The 20,773-nt window shown below is 44.8% G+C and overlaps 1 protein-coding gene across 1 annotated transcript in view; it reads right to left on the reverse strand.

The window, feature by feature from the left end:
- Window positions 1–455: 455 nt before the first annotated feature.
- LOC138674703 (extracellular calcium-sensing receptor-like) overlaps window positions 456–20,773 on the reverse strand; it is a 58,268-nt gene continuing 37,950 nt past the window's right edge. The window contains exon 5 of the mRNA XM_069762520.1: window positions 456–902. Within this exon, the coding sequence (XP_069618621.1) occupies window positions 456–902 (447 nt within the window). The remainder of the gene's footprint in view (window positions 903–20,773) is intronic.

Consider the following 20,773-nt stretch of genomic DNA (forward strand, 5'->3'; position numbering starts at 1 on the left):
GTTTGCTTCCTTCACACAGGGTGAAGTTAACCCATGTGTATCCACATTGTACCACCATATAGTCCGTCATTACTTGGCAGCAGGTTCAATCTCTGCATGGTGGACCCCGGGCTGCGAATGCACCTTACTCTATCTTTCTTATTATTTGGTGCATTCCGCTAGCCCTAACACCTAAAGTATAGGTCATTTCTAATTGAGAAATATCTTAAATGTGTAGAAATTGAGGGCAAGATGGAAAGAAAATACATAATGCTACATGCCTAAAGGTGTAATCAGTAGATGAATGTAATTATGTACTGGCTGTATAGAGCTCTAGTGAGGCCACATCTTCAATACCATGAGAAGTTCAGAAGAAATCACAAGGAAACCCTACTTCAAACTTCTGTGTTTTTATTATATCAAGTGTTTAGCTATTTTTTATAAGATTATTCAAGAATATAAAGATTTACATCTATCTATAATTTGCTTATTGCACCTTTATCTTTATTTCTTATCAGATATTCTTTGGAGTTCATCTCAGGTCTGAAGAGTAAAATGAAACATTTAGGACAAAACATGCAGATCAACAATGCCCAACTGGATGCCAGGATGGCAAACACCTCCATGGCGACTGTGTATTTGCCCTGAGCACTAAGAGAAGCAGGAATGAAAGATAGCCAAACACTAAGAAAGGCCAACATGCTAAAAGTAATAAACTGAGCTTCATTAAAGCTATCTGGAAGTTTTCGAGCCAAGAAAGCCACTATGAAGCTAATTGTGGCCAGAAGAAAGAGATAACCGAGCATGGCCCAGAATGCAACAGACCGATCATTACAGTCAATAATAATGAGTTCTGCTTTATCTTCTGTGTTGACATGTGGATGTGGAGGATCCACTGACATCCAACTGATACACAATATTAGCTGTAGAAGGAAACATACAGAGATAATTGAGTAGGAGACTCTTAACGTAGTCCATTTTCTTAGACTGCTTCCCGGTCTAGTAGCCATGAAAGCAAAAACTACCATGACCGTCTTGGACAATATACATGCAACACAGAGAGTGAAGACCAGTCCAAAAGACACCTGACGTAGTAGACATTTATCATGATCAGGGTAACCAATAAAACCTAAAGAGCAGAAGAAGCAAAGACTGAGGGATGTCAGTAGGAGACAACTTAGGGAGTAATTGCTGGCTTTCACAAGTGGTGTATTGTTATAGTGAAAGAAAAATCCCAAGACAAGAGCTGGAATAATGGAGGAGATTATGGAAGTTGCAGCTAAGGTGGCTCCTAATAGATCTTCATAAGAAAGAAACTCTATGGGTTTTGGGAGACACTTGGATTTTTCAGGATTCGGCCATTCATCCCATGGACATCTGAGGCAATTCAAGGAATCTATAAATGGAGAAAAAAAATGTTTACTACATGTCATTACTAGTGTTGAGCGATACCGTCCGATACTTGAAAGTATCGGTATCGGATAGTATCGGCCGATACCCGAAAAATATCGGATATCGCCGATACCGATATCCGATACCAATACAAGTCAATGGGACATCAAGTATCGGAAGGTATTCTCATGGTTCCCAGGGTCTGAAGGAGAGGAAACTCTCCTTCAGGCCCTGGGATCCATAGGGATGTGTAAAATAAAGAATTAAAATAAAAAATATTGATATATTTACCTCTCCGGCGGCCCCTGAACTCAGCGCGGGTAACCGGCAGGCTTCGTTGTTCAAAATCAGCGCTTTTAGGACCTGAGAATCACGTCCCGGCTTCTGATTGGTCGCGGGCCGCCCATGTGACCGCCACGGGACCAATCACAAGCCGCGACGTCACCGCAAGCTATTAACGCGCTCATTTTTAAAAATGAGCGCGGTAATGACTTTCAAAGACGTAGCGGCTTGTGATTGGTCGCGGCCACGCGACCAATCACAAGCCGCTACGTCTTTGAAAGCCATTAACGCGCTCATTTTTAAAAATGAGCGCGTTAATAGCTTGCGGTGACGTCGCGGCTTGTGATTGGTCGCGTGGCCGCGACCAATCACAAGCCGCTACGTCTTTGAAAGCCATTAACGCGCTCATTTTTAAAAATGAGCGCGTTAATAGCTTGCGGTGACGTCGCGGCTTGTGATTGGTCGCGTGGCCGCGACCAATGACAAGCCGCTACGTCTTTGAAAGCCATTAACGTGCTCATTTTTAAAAATGAGCGCGTTAATAGCTTGCGGTGACGTCGCGGCTTGTGATTGGTCGCGTGGCGGTCACATGGGCGGCCCGCGACCAATCAGAAGCCGGGACGTGATTCTCAGGTCCTAAAAGCGCTGATTTTGAACAACGAAGCCTGCCGGTTACCCGCGCTGAGTCCAGGGGCCGCCGGAGAGGTAAATATATCAATATTTTTTATTTTAATTCTTTATTTTACACATCTCTATGTATCCGATACCGATACCCGATACCACAAAAGTATCGGATCTCGGTATCGGAATTCCGATACCGCAAGTATCGGCCGATACCCGATACTTGCGGTATCGGAATGCTCAACACTAGTCATTACCTATTTGCATATTTATTATTCTACTGTATGTTTCCGGGCTTTGCCACCTATCTACCTCATCTATGTTTTCTCACCTTTTTTATCACCCTATTGCTTTTTATGGCTTTGTTTTATATCATATATTTCAATAAATTTGTTTTTGATATTCTCTATTTTTTATGTTTTTTATAACATATATATATATATATATATATATATATATATATTTATATTAATCATGTGTTAGAAAGACTGAAGGGGCAATTACATATAAAACTGAGGAGGAAAAGATGGCAGCCATCTTGATCTGTAACCACATAGACTTCTACTATACAAAGGAAATCAGAACACATGTTTGGTGGAAAAAATCTGCCTTTTGCAAGACATGTCTGAAGGGTCTATCCAAGTGTTACTTTTGCTAAATTTCTGTGTCTGTGAAATTACCCTTTTTCCTTAAAGGAATGTACCCATGCTGCCTTTAAGTTATACATACTTGATTCCCCCTTCATTCTGGGGGTCTTCTAATGTGCAACTTCTTAACCATGTCTAAATGTTGATGATGTGGACACCTTAATTAAAGTATAAATGGTGCATTTTTTGTTATATTACTGTATGTAACTATTTTTCAGACTAACAGAGGGTTGTAAACTTTCCAGGATTGCTCTCAACAGAGAACATTTGTTTGACTAGAATTGAATTTTCCCAAGAATTTGAATTTTCCAGAATCTGAATTATCACACATTTAGGAAATGCCATTTTGTGGACCAGTAGAGGATCAACAAAAGGGAAAAAACAAAAAAATTGCAGCTCAACTCACAAGTCACCTGCTCCCACCAACCGGTCCTCCTCGTAACTTCTTTTCATCTTCCTCTGTCATTAGAATTTTCTTCAACTTCCTTCACTCTGCACTAGGACAATCATCACCAAGTTGTCCTCTAATGCAATGCTAACTAGGCTTCAGGCAGCGCACATCGTTACACCATAATCACAATATGCTCGGTGTTGTGAATTCTGTGGCAGAGCTCCCTCCTGTGGTCACAAGTGGTACTTCGGCTGGTTCTCTCTGTGAGCTTCCGTTGGTGGAGGAAAGTGGTACTGCGGCTTCTGAGTTTCCGTCCTCAGGTGATGTGGTGAAGTCGTTAGGTGCTGCTCTATTTAACTCCACCTAGTGCTTTGATCCTGGCCTCCAGTCAATGTTCTAGTATTGGACCTGTTTCCTCCTGGATCGTTCCTGTGGCCTGCTGCTCTGCATAGCTAAGTTACTCTTTGCTATTTGTTTGCTGTTTTTTTCTGTCCAGCTTGTCAATTTGTTTTTTACTGCTTGCTGGAAGCTCTAGGACGCAGAGGGTGTACCTCCGTGCCGTTAGTTCGGTACGGAGGGTCTTTTTGCCCCCTTTGCGTGGTTTTTGTAGGGTTTTGTGTTGACCGCAAAGTTACCTTTCCTATCCTCGCTCTGTTCAGAAAGTTGGGCCTCACTTTGCTAAATCTATTTCATCTCTACGTTTGTCTTTTCATCTTAACTCACACTCATTATATGTGGGGGCTGCCTTTTCCTTTGGGGTATTTCTCTGAGGCAAGGTAGGCTTATTTTCTATCTTCAGGCTAGCTAGTTTCTCAGGCCGTGCCGAGTTGCATAGGGAGCGTTAGGCGCAATCCACGGCTGCCTTTAGTGTGGTTGGAGAGGATTAGGGATTGCGGTCAACAGAGTTCCCACGTCTCAGAGCTGGTTCTTGTTTTTGGGGTTATTGCCAGGTCACTGTATGTGCGCTGACCTCTATGTCCATTGTGGTACTGAATTACCTTTCATAACAGTACTGGAGGCCAAAAGTACTAATGATTCTCAATAGAGGGAAAAAAGAAGTTCTGAGACCATTTTTTTTTCTTTGCACTGTGTTTTGCCTTTTTTTTCCCCTAGACATTTGGGTGGTTCAGGACACAGGTGTAGCAATGGACATTAAAGGTCTGTCTTCATGTGTGGATCAGCTCACGGCAAGAGTACAAAGTATTCAAGACTTTGTGGTTCAGAATTCTATGTTAGAACCGAGAATTCCTATTCCTGATTTGTTTTTTGGAGATAGAACTAAATTTCTGAGTTTCAAAAATAATTGTAAACTATTTCTGGCTTTGAAACCTCGCTACTCTGGTGACCCAGTTCAACAAGTTAGGATCGTTATTTCTTTTTTGCGTGGCGACCCTCAGGACTGGGCATTTTCTCTTGCGTCAGGAGATCCTGCATTAAGTAATATCGATGCGTTTTTCCTGGCGCTCGGATTGCTGTACGATGAGCCTAATTCTGTGGATCAGGCAAAGAAGAATTTGCTGGCTCTGTGTCAGGGTCAGGATGAAATAGAGGTATATTGTCAGAAATTTAGAAAGTGGTCCGTACTCACTCAGTGGAATGAAGGTGCGCTCGCAGCTATTTTCAGAAAAGGTCTCTCTGAAGCCCTTAAGGATGTCACGGTGGGATTTCCTATGCCTGCTGGTCTGAATGAGTCTATGTCTTTGGCCATTCAGATCGGTCGATGCTTGCGCGAGCGTAAATCTGTGCACCATTTGGTGGTATTACTTGAGCTTAAACCTGAGCCTATGCAGTGCGATAGGACTTTGACCAGAGTTGAACGGCAAGAACACAGACGTCTGAATGGGCTGTGTTTCTACTGTGGTGATTCCACTCATGCTATCTCTGATTGTCCTAAGCGCACTAAGCGGTTCGCTAGGTCTGCTGTTATGCTGTGCTATCAGGCAACACAGTGTGCAGTAATCAGCGCACATATAGTGATATGGCAATAACCCAAAAACAATAGAACAAGCTCTGAGACGTGGAATCTCTGCAGACTGCAATACCTGAACCTATCCTCACACAACTAAAAGCAGCAGTGGATTGCGCCTAACACTACCTATGCAACTCGGCACTGCCTGAGGAGCTGACTAGCCTGAAGATAGAAATACAAGCCTGACTTGCCTCAGAGAAATACCCCAAAGGAATAGGCAGCCCCCCACATATAATGACTGTTAGCAAGATGAAAAGACAAAACGTAGGAATGAAATAGATTCAGCAAAGTGAGGCCCGATATTCTAGACAGAGCGAGGATAGCAAAGAGAACTATGCAGTCTACAAAAAACCCTAAAGCAAAACCACGCAAAGGGGGGCAAAAAGACCCACCGTGCCGAACTAACGGCACGGCGGTGCACCCTTTGCGTCTCAGAGCTTCCAGCAAAAGAGAATAGCACAGCTGGACAGAAAAAACGGGAACAAAAACAAAGTAACACTTATCTAGCAGAGCAGCAGACCACAGGAAAGATGCAGTAGCTCAGATCCAACACTGGAACATTGACAAGGAGCAAGGAAGACAGACTCAGGTGGAGTTAAATAGCAAGGCAGCCAACGAGCTCACCAAAACACCTGAGGGAGGAAGCCCAGAGGCTGCAATACCACTTGTGACCACAGGAGTGAATTCAGCCACAGAATTCACAACAGTACCCCCCCCTTGAGGAGGGGTCACCGAACCCTCACCAGAACCCCCAGGCCAACCAGGATGAGCCACATGAAAGGCACGAACAAGATCTGGGGCATGGACATCAGAGGCAAAAACCCAGGAATTATCCTCCTGAGCATAACCCTTCCATTTGACCAGATACTGGAGTTTCCGTCTAGAGACACGAGAATCCAAAATTTTCTCCACAATATACTCCAATTCCCCCTCCACCAAAACAGGGGCAGGAGGCTCCACAGATGGAACCATAGGTGCCACGTATCTTCTCAACAACGACCTATGGAATACATTATGTATGGAAAAGGAGTCTGGGAGGGTCAGACGAAAAGACACCGGATTGAGAATCTCAGAAATCCTATACGGACCAATAAAACGAGGTTTAAATTTAGGAGAGGAAACCTTCATAGGAATATGACGAGAAGATAACCAAACCAAATCCCCAACACGAAGTCGGGAACCCACACGGCGTCTACGATTAGCGAAAAGCTGAGCCTTCTCCTGGGACAAGGTCAAATTGTCCACTACCTGAGTCCAGATCTGCTGCAACCTGTCCACCACAGAATCCACACCAGGACAGTCCGAAGACTCAACCTGTCCTGAAGAGAAACGAGGATGGAACCCAGAATTGCAGAAAAATGGAGAGACCAAGGTAGCCGAGCTGGCCCGATTATTAAGGGCGAACTCAGCCAACGGCAAAAATGACACCCAATCATCCTGGTCAGCAGAAACAAAACATCTCAGATATGTTTCCAAGGTCTGATTGGTTCGTTCGGTCTGGCCATTAGTCTGAGGATTGAAGGCCGAGGAAAAAGATAGGTCAATGCCCATCCTACCACAAAAGGCTCGCCAGAACCTCGAGACAAACTGGGAACCTCTGTCAGAAACAATATTCTCAGGAATGCCATGCAAACGAACCACATGCTGGAAGAACAAAGGCACCAAATCAGAGGAGGAAGGCAATTTAACCAAGGGCACCAGATGGACCATTTTAGAAAAGCGATCACAGACCACCCAAATGACCGACATCTTTTGAGAAACGGGAAGGTCAGAAATGAAATCCATCGAAATATGTGTCCAAGGCCTCTTCGGGACCGGCAAGGGCAAAAGCAACCCACTGGCACGTGAACAGCAGGGCTTAGCCCTAGCACAAATCCCACAGGACTGCACAAAAGCACGCACATCCCGTGACAGAGATGGCCACCAGAAGGATCTAGCCACTAACTCTCTGGTACCAAAGATTCCTGGATGACCAGCCAGCACCGAACAATGAAGTTCAGAGATAACTTTACTAGTCCACCTATCAGGGACGAACAGTTTCTCGGCCGGACAACGATCAGGTTTATTAGCATGAAATTTCTGCAACACTCTCCGTAAATCAGGAGAGATGGCAGACACAATGACTCCTTCCTTGAGGATACTCGCCGGCTCAGATAACCCCGGAGAGTCGGGCACAAAACTCCTAGACAGAGCATCCGCCTTCACATTTTTAGAGACCGGAAGGTACGAAATCACAAAATCAAAACGAGCAAAAAATAACGACCAACGGGCCTGTCTAGGATTCAAGCGCTTGGCAGACTCGAGATAAGTAAGATTCTTATGATCAGTCAATACCACCACGCGATGCTTAGCTCCCTCAAGCCAATGACGCCACTCCTCGAATGCCCACTTCATGGCCAGCAACTCTCGGTTGCCCACATCATAATTACGCTCAGCAGCAGAAAATTTCGTGGAAAAGAAAGCACATGGTTTCAACACTGAGCAACCAGAACCTCTCTGTGACAAAACCGCCCCTGCTCCAATCTCAGAAGCATCAACCTCGACCTGGAACGGAAGAGAAACATCTGGTTGACACAACACAGGGGCACAGCAAAAACGACGCTTCAACTCCTGAAAAGCTTCCACAGCAGCAGAAGACCAATTAACCAAATCAGCACCCTTCTTGGTCAAATCGGTCAATGGTCTGGCAATGCTAGAAAAATTACAGATGAAGCGACGATAAAAATTAGCAAAGCGCAGGAACTTTTGCAGACTTTTCAGAGATGTCGGCTGAGTCCAATCCTGGATGGCCTGGACCTTAACCGGATCCATCTCGATAGTAGAAGGGGAAAAGATGAACCCCAAAAATGAAACTTTCTGCACACCGAAGAGACACTTTGATCCCTTCACGAACAAGGAATTAGCACGCAGTACCTGGAAAACCATTCTGACTTGCTTCACATGAGACTCCCAATCATCAGAGAAGATCAAAATGTCATCCAAGTAAACAATCAGGAATTTATCCAGATACTCACGGAAAATGTCATGCATAAAAGACTGAAAAACAGATGGAGCATTGGCAAGTCCGAACGGCATCACCAGATACTCAAAATGACCCTCGGGCGTATTAAATGCCGTTTTCCATTCATCTCCTTGCCTGATTCTCACCAGATTATACGCACCACGAAGATCAATCTTAGTAAACCAACTAGCCCCCTTAATCCGAGCAAACAAGTCAGATATCAATGGCAAGGGATACTGAAACTTAACAGTGATCTTATTAAGAAGGCGGTAATCAATACACGGTCTTAGCGAACCATCCTTTTTGGCTACAAAAAAGAACCCTGCTCCCAATGGTGATGACGATGGGCGAATATGTCCCTTCTCCAGGGATTCTTTCACATAACTGCGCATAGCGGTGTGTTCAGGCACGGACAAATTAAATAAACGACCCTTAGGGAATTTACTACCAGGAATCAAATTGATAGCACAATCACAATTCCTATGCGGAGGTAGGGCATCAGACTTGGGCTCTTCAAATACATCCTGAAAGTCAGACAAGAACTCTGGGATGTCAGAAGGAATGGATGACGAAATAGACAAAAATGGAACATCACCATGTACTCCCTGACAACCCCAGCTGGTTACCGACATAGAGTTCCAATCTAATACTGGATTATGGGTTTGTAGCCATGGCAACCCCAACACGACCACATCATGCAGATTATGCAGTACCAGAAAGTGAATAACTTCCTGATGTGCAGGAGCCATGCACATGGTCAGCTGGGCCCAGTACTGAGGCTTATTCTTGGCCAAAGGTGTAGCATCAATTCCTCTCAACGGAATAGGACACCGCAAAGGCTCCAAGAAAAATCCACAACGTTTAGCATAATCCAAATCCATCAGATTCAGGGCAGCGCCTGAATCCACAAACTCCATGACAGAATACGATGACAAAGAGCATATCAAGGTAATGGACAGAAGGAATTTGGACTGTACAGTACCAATGACGGCAGAGCTATCGAACCGCCTAGTGCGCTTAGGACAATTAGAAATAGCATGAGTGGAATCACCACAGTAGAAACACAGCCTGTTCAGACGTCTGTGTTCTTGCCGTTCAACTTTAGTCATAGTCCTGTCGCACTGCATAGGCTCAGGTTTACTCTCAGACAATACCGCCAGATGGTGCACAGATTTACGCTCGCGCAAGCGACGACCGATCTGAATGGCCAAGGACATAGACTCATTCAAACCAGCAGGCATAGGAAATCCCACCATGACATCCTTAAGAGCTTCAGAGAGACCCTTTCTGAACCAAGCCGCCAGTGCAGATTCATTCCACAGAGTGAGTACTGACCACTTCCTAAATTTCTGACAATATACTTCTACATCATCCTGACCCTGGCATAAAGCCAGCAAATTTTTCTCAGCCTGATCCACTGAATTAGGCTCATCGTAAAGCAATCCAAGCGCCTGGAAAAACGCATCAACATTACTCAATGCAGGGTCTCCTGGCGCAAGAGAAAACGCCCAGTCCTGTGGGTCGCCGCGCAAAAAAGAAATAATAATCAAAACCTGTTGAATAGGATTACCAGAAGAATGAGGTTTCAAGGCCAGAAATAGCTTACAATTATTTTTGAAGCTCAGGAACTTAGTTCTGTCACCAAAAAAACAAATCAGGAATAGGAATTCTTGGTTCTAGCATAGATTTCTGATCAATTGTATCTTGAATCTTTTGTACATTTATAACGAGATTATCCATTGAGGAGCACATAGCCTGAATATCCATGTCCACAGCTGTGTCCTGAAGCACTCTAATGTCTAGGGGAAAAAAAAAAAACTGAAGACAGAGCTGAGGAAAAAAAAAATGATGTCAGGACTTCTTTTTTCCCACTATTGAGAATCATTGGTATGGCTCCTTGTACTGTTATGCTGTGCTATCAGGCAACACAGTGTGCAGTAATCAGCGCACATACAGTGATATGGCAATAACCCAAAAACAATAGAACAAGCTCTGAGACGTGGAATCTCTGCAGACTGCAGTACCTGAACCTATCCTCACACAACTAAAAGCAGCAGTGGATTGCGCCGAACACTACCTATGCAACTCGGCACTGCCTGAGGAGCTGACTAGCCTGAAGATAGAAATACAAGCCTGACTTGCCTCAGAGAAATACCCCAAAGGAATAGGCAGCCCCCCACATATAATGACTGTTAGCAAGATGAAAAGACAAAACGTAGGAATGAAATAGATTCAGCAAAGTGAGGCCCGATATTCTAGACAGAGCGAGGATAGCAAAGAGAACTATGCAGTCTACAAAAAACCCTAAAGCAAAACCACGCAAAGGGGGGCAAAAAGACCCACCGTGCCGAACTAACGGCACGGCGGTGCACCCTTTGCGTCTCAGAGCTTCCAGCAAAAGAGAATAGCACAGCTGGACAGAAAAAACGGGAACAAAAACAAAGTAACACTTATCTAGCAGAGCAGCAGACCACAGGAAAGATGTAGTAGCTCAGATCCAACACTGGAACATTGACAAGGAGCAAGGAAGACAGACTCAGGTGGAGTTAAATAGCAAGGCAGCCAACGAGCTCACCAAAACACCTGAGGGAGGAAGCCCAGAGGCTGCAATACCACTTGTGACCACAGGAGTGAATTCAGCCACAGAATTCACAACAGTCTGCCACCATTGGTACGGTACAGTCAAAATTTCTTCTGTCTGTTACCTTGATCTGCTCTTTGTCATCATATTCTGTCATGGCATTTGTGGACTCAGGCGCTGCTCTGAATTTGATGGACTTGGAGTATGCTAGGCGTTGTGGGTTTTTCTTGGAGCCCTTGCAGTGTCCTATTCCATTGAGAGGAATTGATGCTACGCCTTTGGCGAAGAATAAGCCTCAGTACTGCACCCAGCTGACCAGGTGCATGGCTCCTGCACATCAGGAGGTTATTCGCTTTCTGGTGTTGCATAATCTGCATGATGTGGTCGTGTTGGGGTTGCCATGGCTACAAGTCCATAATCCAGTATTAGATTGGATATCCATGTCTGTGTCCAGCTGGGGTTGTCAGGGGGTACATGGTGATGTCCCATTTCTGTCTATGTCGTCATCCACCCCTTCTGAGGTTCCAGAGTTCTTGTCTGATTACCGGGATGTATTTGATGAGCCCAAGTCCGATACCCTACCTCCGCATAGGGATTGTGATTGTGCTATCGATTTGATTACTGGTAGTAAATTCCCAAAAGGTCGACTGTTTAATTTATCTGTGCCTGAGCACGCCGCTATGCGGAGTTATGTGAAGGAGTCTTTTGAGAAGGGGCATATTCGCCCGTCATCGTCGCCATTAGGAGCAGGGTTCTTTTTTGTAGCCAAGAAGGATGGTTCACTGAGACCTTGTATAGATTACCGCCTTCTAAATAAGATCACGGTTAAATTTCAGTACCCCTTGCCATTGTTATCTGATTTGTTTGCTCGGATTAAGGGGGCTAGTTGGTTCACCAAGATAGATCTTCGTGGTGCGTATAATCTTGTGCGTATTAAGCGAGGCGATGAGTGGAAAACTGCATTTAATACGCCCGAGGGCCATTTTGAGTATCTAGTAATGCCGTTTGGACTTGCCAATGCTCCATCAGTGTTTCAGTCCTTTATGCATGACATCTTCCGAGAGTACCTGGATAAATTCCTGATTGTGTACTTAGATGACATTTTGATCTTCTCGGATGATTGGGAGTCTCATGTGAAGCAGGTCAGAACGGTGTTTCAGGTCCTGCGTGCTAATTCTTTGTTTGTGAAGGGATCAAAGTGTCTCTTTGGTGTTCAGAAGGTTTCATTTTTGGAGTTCATCTTTTCCCCTTCTACTATCGAGATGGACCCTGTTAAGGTCCAAGCCATCCATAATTGGACTCAGCCGACATCTCTGAAGAGTCTGCAAAAGTTCCTGGGCTTTGCTAATTTTTATCGTCGCTTCATCTGCAATTTTTCTAGTATTGCTAAACCATTGACCGATTTGACCAAGAAAGGTGCTGATGTGGTCAATTGGTCTTCTGCTGCAGTGGAAGCTTTTCAAGAGTTGAAGCGTCATTTTTCTTCTGCCCCTGTGTTGTGTCAACCAGATGCTTCGCTTCCGTTCCAGGTCGAGGTTGATGCTTCTGAGATTGGAGCAGGGGCTGTTTTGTCGCAGAGAAGTTCTGATTGCTCGGTGATGAAACCATGCGCCTTCTTTTCCAGGAAGTTTTCGCCTGCTGAGCGAAATTATGATGTGGGCAATCGAGAGTTGCTGGCCATGAAGTGGGCATTCGAGAAGTGGCGTCATTGGCTTGAAGGAGCTAAGCATCGCGTGGTGGTCTTGACTGATCATAAGAACTTGACTTATCTCGAGTCCGCCAAGCGGTTGAATCCTAGGCAAGCTCGTTGGTCGTTGTTTTTTGCCCGTTTTGACTTTGTGATTTCATACCTTCCGGGCTCTAAAAATGTGAAGGCGGATGCTCTGTCTAGGAGTTTTGTGCCCGACTCTCGGGGTGTATCTGAGCCGGCGGGTATCCTCAAAGAGGGAGTAATTGTGTCTGCCATCTCCCCTGATTTGCGGCGGGTGCTGCAAAAATTTCAGGCTAATAAACCTGATCGTTGCCCAGCGGAGAAACTGTTTGTCCCTGATAGGTGGACGAATAAAGTTATCTCTGAGGTTCATTGTTCGGTGTTGGCTGGTCATCCTGGAATCTTTGGTACCAGAGAGTTAGTGGCTAGATCCTTTTGGTGGCCATCTCTGTCGCGGGATGTGCGTACTTTTGTGCAGTCCTGTGGGATTTGTGCTCGGGCTAAGCCCTGCTGTTCTCGTGCCAGTGAGTTGCTTTTGCCCTTGCCGGTCCCGAAGAGGCCTTGGACACATATCTCTATGGATTTTATTTCAGATCTTCCCGTCTCTCAAAAGATGTCAGTCATTTGGGTGGTCTGTGATCGCTTCTCTAAGATGGTCCATTTGGTACCCTTGTCTAAATTGCCTTCCTCCTCTGATTTGGTGCCATTGTTTTTCCAGCATGAGGTTCGTTTACATGGCATTCCAGAGAATATCGTTTCTGACAGAGGTTCCCAGTTTGTTTAGAGGTTTTGGCGAGCCTTTTGTGGTAGGATGGGCATTGACTTGTCTTTTTCCTTGGCTTTCCATCCTCAGACTAATGGCCAGACCGAACGAACCAATCAGACCTTGGAAACATATCTGAGATGCTTTGTTTCTGCTGATCAGGATGACTGGGTGTCCTTTTTGCCTTTGGCTGAGTTCGCCCTTAATAATCGAGCCAGCTCGGCTACCTTGGCTTCGCCGTTTTTCTGCAACTCTGGGTTCCATCCTCGTTTCTCTTTAGGACAGGTTGAGTCTTCGGACTGTCCTGGTGTGGATACTGTGGTGGACAGGTTGCAGCAGATTTGGACTCATGTAGTGGAGAATTTGACTTTGTCCCAGGAGAAGGTTCAACGTTTCGCTAATCGCAGATGCTGTGTGGGTCCCCGACTTCGGGTTGGGGACTTGGTTTGGTTATCTTCTCGTCATATTCCTATAAAGGTTTCCTCTCCTAAGTTTAAACCTCGTTTTATTGGTCCGTATAGGATTTCTGAGGTTCTTAATCCTGTGTCTTTTCGTCTGACCCTTCCAGATTCTTTTTCCATACATAACGTATTCCATAGGTCATTGTTGCGGAGATACGTGGTACCTATGGTTCCATCTGTTGATCCTCCTGCCCCGGTTTTGGTGGAGGAGGAGTTGGAGTATATTGTGGAGAAGATTTTGGATTCTCGTGTTTCAAGGCGGAAACTCCAGTATCTGGTTAAGTGGAAGGGTTATGCTCAGGAAGATAATTCCTGGGTCTTTGCCTCTGATGTCCATGCTCCCGATCTTGTTCGTGCCTTTCATATGGCTCATCCTGGTCGTCCTGGGAGCTCTGGTGAGGGTTCGGTGACCCCTCCTCAAGGGGGGGGTACTGTTGTGAATTCTGTGGCAGAGCTCCCTCCTGTGGTCACAAGTGGTACTTCGGCTGGTTCTCTCTGTGAGCTTCCGTTGGTGGAGGAAAGTGGTACTGCGGCTTCTGAGTTTCCGTCCTCAGGTGATGTGGTGAAGTCGTTAGGTGCTGCTCTATTTAACTCCACCTAGTGCTTTGATCCTGGCCTCCAGTCAATGTTCTAGTATTGGACCTGTTTCCTCCTGGATTGTTCCTGTGGCCTGCTGCTCTGCATAGCTAAGTTACTCTTTGCTATTTGTTTGCTGTTTTTTACTGTCCAGCTTGTCAATTTGTTTTTTACTGCTTGCTGGAAGCTCTGGGACGCAGAGGGTGTACCTTCGTGCCGTTAGTTCGGTACGGAGGGTCTTTTTGCCCCCTTTGCGTGGTTTTTGTAGGGTTTTGTGTTGACCGCAAAGTTACCTTTCCTATCCTTGCTCTGTTCAGAAAGTTGGGCCTCACTTTGCTAAATCTATTTCATCTCTACGTTTGTCTTTTCATCTTAACTCACAGTCATTATATAAGGGCTGCCTTTTCCTTTGGGGTATTTCTCTGAGGCAAGGTAGGCTTATTTTCTATCTTCAGGCTAGCTAGTTTCTCAGGCCGTGCCGAGTTGCATAGGGAGCGTTAGGAGCAATCTACGGCTGCCTTTAGTGTGGTTGGAGAGGATTAGGGATTGCGGTCAACAGAGTTCCCATGTCTCAGAGCTCGTTCTTGTTTTTTGGGTTATTGCCAGGTCACTGTATGTGCGCTGACCTCTATGTCCATTGTGGTACTGAATTACCTTTCATAACAGCTCGGTGACCTGGTGTGCAATGATGTCAGCGGCCTAATAAGAGGGAAGCAGGTCAAAGAGGGATACACCGAAGGGGAAAGAGAAAAAGAAGAGGACCACTCCACGGGTGGGCAGCATGAGCAGATGGACAGGTCAGCATAGAGGTGAGTATTATTTTTTTCATTCTATATTTTATTATGTTTAGAGCTAACGTGCATTCTTTATGCATGCACTTTCAGAATTTATAAGCCACAATCAACAGTGGGTGATAAATACATTAGTGCTGATGTGTTTCTGTTATACTTTTCCTCTGATTTTGGCTTACAAATACTGATGTAAAACATTGACCAAATACTGTGTGAAATTTTCCTTATACTGTTACTCGTCCTCCTGATTTTGAAAAACTGTCTTCCTGCTGGAGATTTGGGTACCTGGCCACTGTTGGTACAGGAACCCATCCTCCAAGGTATGTGTGGACACCTAGCCTGGTAATGGTGTGGATCAGCGGTGTCAAACTGCATTCCTCGAGGGCCGCAAATCATGCGTGTTTTCAAGATTTCCTTAGCTTTGCACAAGGTGTAATCATTATGTGTGTAGGTGATTAAATTATCACCTGTGCAGTACAAGGAAATCCTCATAACATGACCTGTTTGCAGCCCTTGAGGATTGCAGTTTGACACCCCTGGTGTGGATGGTCCCTGTTCCTCTTCCTCTTCCTCCTGTGCCACCACCTTATTCATCATCGCTTGAAGCTTTGCTTTTCTAGGAGGCATAGCAGTGGGATAGTAAGGCTGGAGTCACACTAAACGTATAAAAATAATTCCGCCTCTCACTGTCGAGAGTCGCACGAGTGTTCTCCGTATGGTAATCCACTTGTAATGCGTTTGCAATGCGATGATGCAATATCTTCTCAGTCATTTATCCATATGACATCTCTATGACATCCGAATGGTTTACATCGCTCACATATTTTCCCAATGTACCGCCCGATTAAATTAACTGGCTCAATGGTCTGAAATTAATAAAATCCTAATCAAGTGAGCAATTCTGCAAAAGCAGGCTGTAAGCTGTTCTGAAGACATGGGTTTTCTAGTTCCTCTTGAAAGTTCTAAATGTTGGAGATAATCATGAGTGTTTGGCCACATAATTTTGCAGGATGATGGATACTCGGGAGAAGTCTCGCGGGCAATTGGATGAGGAATGCACGAATGTGGAGGAGAGAAGGAGGTGTTGGAGGATCAGAGATTACATGGGGAGAGATATTGGAATATTAGTTCAGAGATACATGGGGAATACAGATTATGGATGGCTTTGTATGTCAGTGTTACAAGATTTTTGTGTATTGGCTGTGGAATTGGGAGACAATAAAGGGATTTGAAGAGGGGAAAAGTGGAGGAGAAGCGAGAACAGAAGTGGAGTAGTAGGACAGACTGGAGAGGTATGATGATGCAATGAGGGATGATAAGGTCCTAGACCCCACATGCGTCCACAGCCTTCAGCTCGTCTGCATTGTTGGGTCTGTATCTCTCATTTTTCTCTTGACAAAAGAGCAAGTCAATGGGTGCAATAAAAACTCTGAACCACACAGACCAGAAGTTTTGAACTTCCTGGAAAGATGGCAAATGTCCACCAACATCCACCTACACATGCCTGGAAGCCATGATAAACATCCCATAGTACTCCCAGAACCAGCTCCACTATGGATCCCATCACCTCATCCACAGCAAACACCTCCAGCCACAAGCACCACAAGCTGCACCTGCCCAATATGGGAACTTGAACATACCCACTGTTGGAAAGTGTTCTCAGCATGGGTATGTTCAACATGGCCATTCTGGGGGGGTTTAGCCAAATGGCAAATGAAAATCCACATGAGTTTGGTTACCCTAAACCAAATGGCCAGTACCATGTCCCCCAACAGGGTCCTTCATTGTCCCAGAATCCAACCTCATCAACCTATCGGGGGCCCAATAATCTAGGGACCAAAATCAACAAATAAGTCATGCTGTGCTGGTGCCATCATTTCCACCTTTCTATCATAATTTTTTTAAAAAATTGTATATTCCGATGTAATGTCCTTGTTTGTTTCTTTAATAATAATAATAATAATAATAATAATAATAATAATTTTATTTCTATAGTGCTGACATATTCCGCAGCACTTGACATTTTTGAGGAGACTTGTACATACAATAGACATTACACTTCATTTTTGGAAGTGCATTTGAACAGAAAGGTGGATTGCTGTTGAGGGGAACTAGAGAAAAAAAATCTATAAATCTTCAGCATAGTGAGTGTGAGCGAGCGTGAGTGTGAGCTGAGCGATAGTGTGAACGGCGGTAAGTGTGACTTGTGATTCAGTGACTTTGGATTCAGGGAGTTTCCAAGGGAGGAATTGCTGTCTGTATTTTATTAATACTTTGTATTTATTTTTTTTATTTAACTGTTCTGTCTGGTGCAATCCCCATTAGGAAATGTGCTCCACGATTGTTAATGCCATCCAGTGCACATCTTGCCACATGTATGCAGTCCTTGAGCAGCCGGTCGAGGGTGCATACTGCTGTGCGAGATGTGAGCACGTTGTGCATTTGGAAACCCAGATTCTGAATCTAAATGTGCAGCTGGCAACAATGAGATCCATAGACAATATGGAGAGGAGTCTTCTGCTCACGGAGCAGACGCTCAATGGGATAGATGAGGGGGGATGGTAGGATGGAGCTGCAGGACAGTGGAGCAGCAAGCTGGGTGACAGTTAGGAAGCGGGGTAGAGGGAAGAGTGCCAGGGAAGCTAGTCCTGATCTGGAACACCCCAATAAGTTTGCTAAGTTGGCAGATGAGGGGGGTGCCAGTACAGGGGTAGCACTGCTGCAGCCAGGCATGTCCTCTGAAAGCCGGAGGAGTGACTGCTCCAGTAAGGAGGGAAATAGGAGAGCAGGGCAGGCCAGACAGGTGCTGGTAGTGGGGGACTCAATTATTAGGGGAACAGATAGGGCAATCTGTCACAAAGACAGGGATCGTCGAACGGTGTGCTGCCTTCCTGGCGCTTGAGTCCGACGCATCGCTGATCGGGTGGACAGATTACTGGGAGGGGCTGGTGAGGACCCAGTGGTCATGGTGCACATTGGCACAAATGACAAAGTTAGAGGTAGGTGAAAGGTCCTTAAAGATGATTTCAGGGAATTAGGCTGCAAGCTGAAAGCAAGGACCTCCAACGTGGTATTCTCCGAAACACTGCCTGTACCACGTGCCACGCCAGAGAGGCAACGGGAGATTAGGGAGGTTAATAAGTGGCTCAAGAATTGGTGTAGGAAGGAGGGGTTTGGGTTCCTGCAGAACTGGGCCGACTTCTCAGTTGGCTACAGGCTCTACGCTAGGGACGGGCTACACCTCAATGGGGAGGGTGCAGCTGAGCTGGGGGAGAGAATGGCTAGAAGGTTGGAGGAGTGTTTAAACTAGGAATTGGGGAGGAGGGTATTCATTTTATAGGAGGGAAAGATAGTGCAGACAGAGACCTGGGCACAAGTAAGGAAGATGGGGGTGGCGGTGGCATGGGGGGTGGGGTCAGAACAGTTAATAATTTAAGAAAGAGTAGAGGTGCAGAGAGATACATAAAATGTATGTATACTAATGCCAGAAGCCTCGCCAATAAAATGGATGAATTAGAACTAATGTTGTTGGAGCATAATTATGACATGGTGGGGATATCTGAAACGTGGCTGGATGAGAGCCATGACTGGGCTGTTAACTTGCAGGGCTATAGTCTGTTCAGAAATGACCGTACAGATAAGCGAGGGGGTGGGGTGTGTCTATATGTAAAATCGTCCTTAAAACCCATCCGGCGTGATAATATAGGTGAATTTAATGAAAATGTAGAATCCCTGTGGGTAGAGATAAGGGGAGGGGGAAAAAATAATAAATTACTGATAGGGGTTTGTTATAAATCTCCAAAAATAATGGAAGCAATGGAGAATATCCTCGTAAAGCAAATAGATGAAGCTGCGACTCAAGGAGAAGTCATTATTATGGGGGACTTCAACTACCCTGAAATAGATTGGGGAACAGAAACCTGCAGTTCCAGCAAAGGTAATCGGTTTTTGACAACTATGAGAGACAATTACCTTTCACAACTGGTTCAGGACCCAACAAGAAGGGGGGCACTGCTAGACCTAATATTAACTAACAGGCCAGACCGCATATCAAATATAAGGGTTGGGGGTCACTTGGGAAATAGCGATCACAAAATAATAAGTTTTCATGTATCCTTTAATAAGATGTGTAAAAGAGGGGTTACAAGGACACTAAACTTCAGGAGGGCAAATTTCCAACGGATGAGACAGGATCTTGGTGCAATTAACTGGGACGATATCCTGAGACACAAAAATACACAAAGAAAATGGGAGACGTTTATTAGCATCCTGGATAGGACCTGTGCACAGTATATACCGTATGGGAATAAACATACTAGAAATAGGACGAAACCAATATGGCTAAATAGAGCTGTAAGGGGCGCAATAAGGGACAAAAAGAAAGCATTTAGAGAATTAAAGGAAGTAGGTAGTGAGGAGGCATTAAATAAATACAAAAAATTAAATAAATTCTGTAAAAAGCAAATCAAGGCAGCAAAGATTGAGACAGAGAGACTCATTGCCAGAGAGAGTAAAAATAATCCTAAAATATTCTTTAAAGGGAGGGGGATTAGGGAACTGATAAAGAACATAGAAGGAACTCAAAATAAACTAACAAGCTACAACCAAGGGGCAGAGGTCCAACTGGAGGAGGTGGTGGAGTAGGTGGAAGAGGCAGGGTAGGTGGAAAAGACAGAGGAAGAGGTAGCAAACACAGTTTTTTTTTTCTTGTTGAGAAGACACCAAAATGAAATCAATGGCAAATAGAGTTGAAAACTACAGGTGCTGCTCACAAAATTAGAATATAATAAAAAACTAAATATATTTCAGTTCTTCAATACAAAAAGTGAAACTCCTATTTTATATATAGTCATTACAAATAGAGTGATCTAGTTCACGTGTTTATTTCTTTTAATGTTGATGATTATGGCTTACAGCCAATGAAAACAAAAAAGTCATTTATAATACCACCTTGAAAAATGATTTTAAAGTCCAAAATGTTGTCCTACTGAAATGTATATTCAGTTAATGCACTCAGTACTTGGTCGGGGCTCCTTTTGCATCAATTACTGCATCAATGCAGCGTGGCATGGAGGCGATCAGCCTGGGGCACTGCTGAGGGGTTATGGAAGCCCAGGTTGCTTTGATAGCAGCCTTTAGCTCGTCTGCATTTTTGTGCCTGGTGTCTCTCATCTCCCTCTTGACAATACTCCATACATTCTCTATGGGGTTAAGGTCACGCGAGTTTGCTGGTCAATCAAGCACAGTGATACTGTTGCTTGTAAACCAGGTACTGGTACTTTTGGCAGTGTGGAGAGGGGCCAAGTCCTGCTGGAAAATGAAATTTCCATCTTCAAAAAGCTTGTCAGCATAGGGAAGCTTGAAGTGCTCCAAAATCTCCTGGTAGGTGGCTGTGCTGACTTTGGTCTTGATAAAACACAGTGGACCTACACCAGCATATGACATGGCTCCCGAAGCCAACACTGATTGTGGAAACATCACACTAGACCTCAAGCAGCTTGGATTGTGTCCTCTCCACTCTTCCTCCAGACTCTGGGACTTTGATTTTAAAATTAAGTGCAAAATTTACTCTCATCTGAAAACAACACCTTGGACCACTGAGCAACAG

The sequence above is a fragment of the Ranitomeya imitator genome, chromosome 4 (genome assembly GCF_032444005.1).
Source record: "Ranitomeya imitator isolate aRanImi1 chromosome 4, aRanImi1.pri, whole genome shotgun sequence".
Classification (NCBI taxonomy): Eukaryota; Metazoa; Chordata; class Amphibia; order Anura; family Dendrobatidae; genus Ranitomeya; species Ranitomeya imitator.